We start from the raw sequence: 3405 nt of genomic DNA, 5'->3' as shown, positions 1-3405 counted from the left end.
CTCTCCACCTCCACCCACAGTCACCTCTGCCAATGCCACCCACAGCCTGGGATGAAGGCCACCCCAGCCACATCCGCCAAGGCTCAGACCGAAATCACCAGGCCCTGACATTCAGCCCTAAGCCACGCAGCTGGAGGCTTGTGGCTCCTGGGGGCCCAGATTGGGGTGGCTGTCCATCCCAGGGCAGCTGTTTGCATGGTGTTCTTGGACATAAATACAAGTTGAAGATCAGCATTCCATGACTGGTGCTCTTTGACGCCCTAATATTCTCCTCCCGGCTAATCCGAGTGCTGCTTTGAGGCCCCCTTCCTCTGTGCCCCACTCCCCTCATTCCCCAGAGAAGATCGCCGTTACTCTAAGCTGATTCCCTTGGGCCCTGCTGACAGCCACCCTGAGGGTAGGGCACCCAGGGCAGTGGAAAGAACCATGGGCTGTGAGTCAGGGGCCTGGGTTTAAGTTCTACCCCTGCCCTTCACTCATCAGGAGACTTTGGGCAAGGCCTGGGCCTTCTGTGTGCCTTAGTTTCCTCGTCTGTCAAATGGAGCACCTCTCATCCACCCTAGCCACCTTGGAGAAGGGTGGGAGGGAATGAGAGTAGATGTGAACTGGTCTTATAAACTTCAGATGCTGAGTGGGCCCAGGCAGAAACCCAAACCACTCCATTTCTTTTCCCTTCTTTTGCTCCTACCCCCGTGGCTGGGGCAGCCACCGTTGAAGAAGAACCACAGTAGACTCAGCTGCTGCAGAAAGACCTTTACTGGGCAGACAGGGGCATGAGTCTAGCGCCAATGGACCAGGGTGAGGGGGAAGGCACGTGCTCCGAAGGAGCAGGGGTGGCATCCCTGTCTAGGGCCTCGCCTGAATGCACTAAGGGCTGGCCCGTGGGACAGGCTCGGGGGAGGTCCGCCACAGAGGCTTCGGGCCTCACCATCATGAAGCTGCCACCCCTGACACGGGGACGTAGCCCTTGCTCTCACCTCTGTCTTGGCTGATACCAGGGAGTGCTATGGGGTGGGGGCAGGGTCTTGGGAGGGCCCTTCAGGAAGGAGAAGGGGCTGGGACAAAATCTGCCTGTATGATGGAGGGTTGGGCAGTGTGGTAGAACCAGAGACTTCTGGGGACCCCAGTTGCGGGTGGTATTTGGAGGCAGTGGGAGATATGAACTTCAAGGTTGAGGTCCAGGTTAGAGCAGGACAACTGGACCTCGAAGCTCCTTTGGGCTCAGGTGAAGGTGAATGGTCATCAGTGGAACAGAACTCGCGAGAAAGGAGTGTTATTCCCCAGCACTCTAGCAAGCACACAGCTGTGGGCACACACACGGTACACATTCCTGGATATTCGCTCAGTAGACACCCATGGTGGTACACCTTGCACACACATTACGCACACCTGTGGGTATGTGTGCAAACACCACATAACAGCAGTACTCAGTCGTGTGCACACATCTGTGTCAGGCAGGGGCCTTGTGTAATAAGAGGGGTCCGTGGTGGGTGTGTAGTGCAATTGGAGATGGATTCCTTCCTGAACAGATCACCCCCAGCCCCTGCACAGGTGGACATGGGGTGGGGTGGGCAACAGTTACGTCTTGACCCTCAGGAGTGCCTGCTGCCTCATGAAGTTCAGGATGTCCATCTTGACGGTGTTGACCGTGGTCCGGTGGTACCAGCGCATGATGGGCAGCCCATCTGGCCCTACCAGGAACTTCTCAAAGTTCCAGCGGATGTCATGGACCTTCATGGGATCCCAGAAAAGGCGGTTAGGTGAACCCACGAGCTCCGAGGTGGGCGGACAGGAGTTCTGCAGCAGGGATGAGAGGGTAGTGTCAGACCAGCCTGGAGCGGAGGGGGTTGGGTGGGTGGGTTGTGGCCCTGGGCCCTCCCATCCTCCTTCTCCCAAGGCTGCCCTGGGAAAAGAGCACCTGTTAGAAGACTGACTCCCAGCCCCAGCTCTGGCTCTAACAGATTGTGAGACCCTTGGCATGTCCCTTCCTCTGGGTGGGCCTCATCTGCAAAGCCGTCTAGTTGGAAGAACAGTCAGATGCCAAGGGGAAGGTGGTGTGGGCCTTGTCTCCACAGGTGGCTGGCTCCAGGAGCAGCTGCTACATCACTGTTGGAAGCAGAGCAAAGCCCCCAGGCTGCTCTGAGCACTTCTCACTCACCTTCAGGAAAGTGTAGAACTTCTGCTCTTTCTCCCCATTCACATCCCCTTTCTCGAAGAGCTGGAAGTTGGGGACAAAGCCACCACCTGGGCGGACATACCTGCAAGGAATATTTTTATGTGGGTCCCAAGAAGGTGGGCACAGGGATGAGGATTTTATTCCACAGGAAACAGTGGGAGCTATTGAATGTTGAGTAAGCATAGGCATAATGTGTCATCTGCAATCTTCTTTTTCTAGCTTGCTCCCTTGAGAGCACCCCCACCTCCTGACTCCTGCACCCCTCTGCCACGCCCCTCACCATGCACTTCGCAACCAGTCATCCCTGTCCCTCTCCCTCCTCTGTCCCCCCATTCCCCTCATTCTGCTAAACAGGATTCATAGAAGGGAGGGTAGCTCTTGGTGGCTGATAAATGTCCATCATGAGTAGGGGACAACATAAGAGCTACCTGAGGCTGGGTGGGTGGGGGACAGGGTGGGCTGTGCTAGAGGAACTTCCCCAGGATGCCGAGTGAGCACTCACTTGAGGCTGGCTAGGATCTCAGAGTTGTCTCCTGGTTCCTGTTTTCCAAATTGGTTGCAGGGGAAGCCCAGAATGACCAGACCAAATGGTCCAAGCTCTTCCTGTAGTGCATTCAGTTCTGTGCCAGGGAGAGAGAGCGGAGATGGGGGCGCCTGGTGATGACCCCGCCTCGTCCACGCCACCTCATCTGCTCACCCACTATACAGCTGAGGACACTGAGGCCCGGAAAGGGGTAAGGACTTGCCAAGATCACCCTGTGAGTTCATGGCGGAGCTGGAATTCAAGTCCTGTCTACCTGACTCTAATCTGACTGCAATAAGAATGGATTGGAGGTTTTCAGGAAAAGAGAAATATCCTTCCTCAGATAGCAGACCCACCTGCCCACTGCCAAGGCCCACCACCGGGGCCAGTGGGTTGAGGGCTCATTCCTGCTGTGCCTAGCCCAACCCATGCTCTCAGGATTTAGTTTCCTGGAGTGGGAGCCATCACTCCCTGGGCAGAAGGTGGAGGACTTCCTTAGTGTGGGGTGGGGACCTCACGACCCTCCCACGCCCTTTGGGAACTCAGGACCCTAAGGGTGGCCCTGGCCCAGCCCTTCCGCTTCTCGGGGGACCTCAGGCCTCTTGTGCAGTCCCAGCCCATCTCTTGCACAACCACACTCCGCTTTACTCTAAGGGCTGGACAGAAGCATTCTGTCCCAGAGCACTCACTGCCCACTGGGCCCTGC

At 56.7% G+C, this 3405-nt stretch overlaps 1 protein-coding gene across 1 annotated transcript; it reads right to left on the bottom strand.

The window, feature by feature from the left end:
- Positions 1 to 473: 473 nt before the first annotated feature.
- LOC101342820 (glutathione peroxidase 3) lies at positions 474 to 2865 on the bottom strand (the record flags this gene model as incomplete). Its single annotated transcript, XM_004391122.2, has 3 exons — positions 474 to 1797; positions 2159 to 2258; positions 2679 to 2865. Coding segments are annotated over 3 exons (506 nt in total), but the record flags the coding sequence as incomplete, so codon positions are not given.
- Between the last annotated feature and the right edge of the window lie 540 nt (positions 2866 to 3405).

The sequence above is a fragment of the Trichechus manatus genome, unplaced genomic scaffold (genome assembly GCF_000243295.1).
Source record: "Trichechus manatus latirostris isolate Lorelei unplaced genomic scaffold, TriManLat1.0 scaffold00583, whole genome shotgun sequence".
Lineage (NCBI taxonomy): Eukaryota > Metazoa > Chordata > Mammalia > Sirenia > Trichechidae > Trichechus > Trichechus manatus.
Note: the sequence above shows the minus strand (reverse complement) of the source record. Positions and strands in the feature narration are given on the sequence as shown.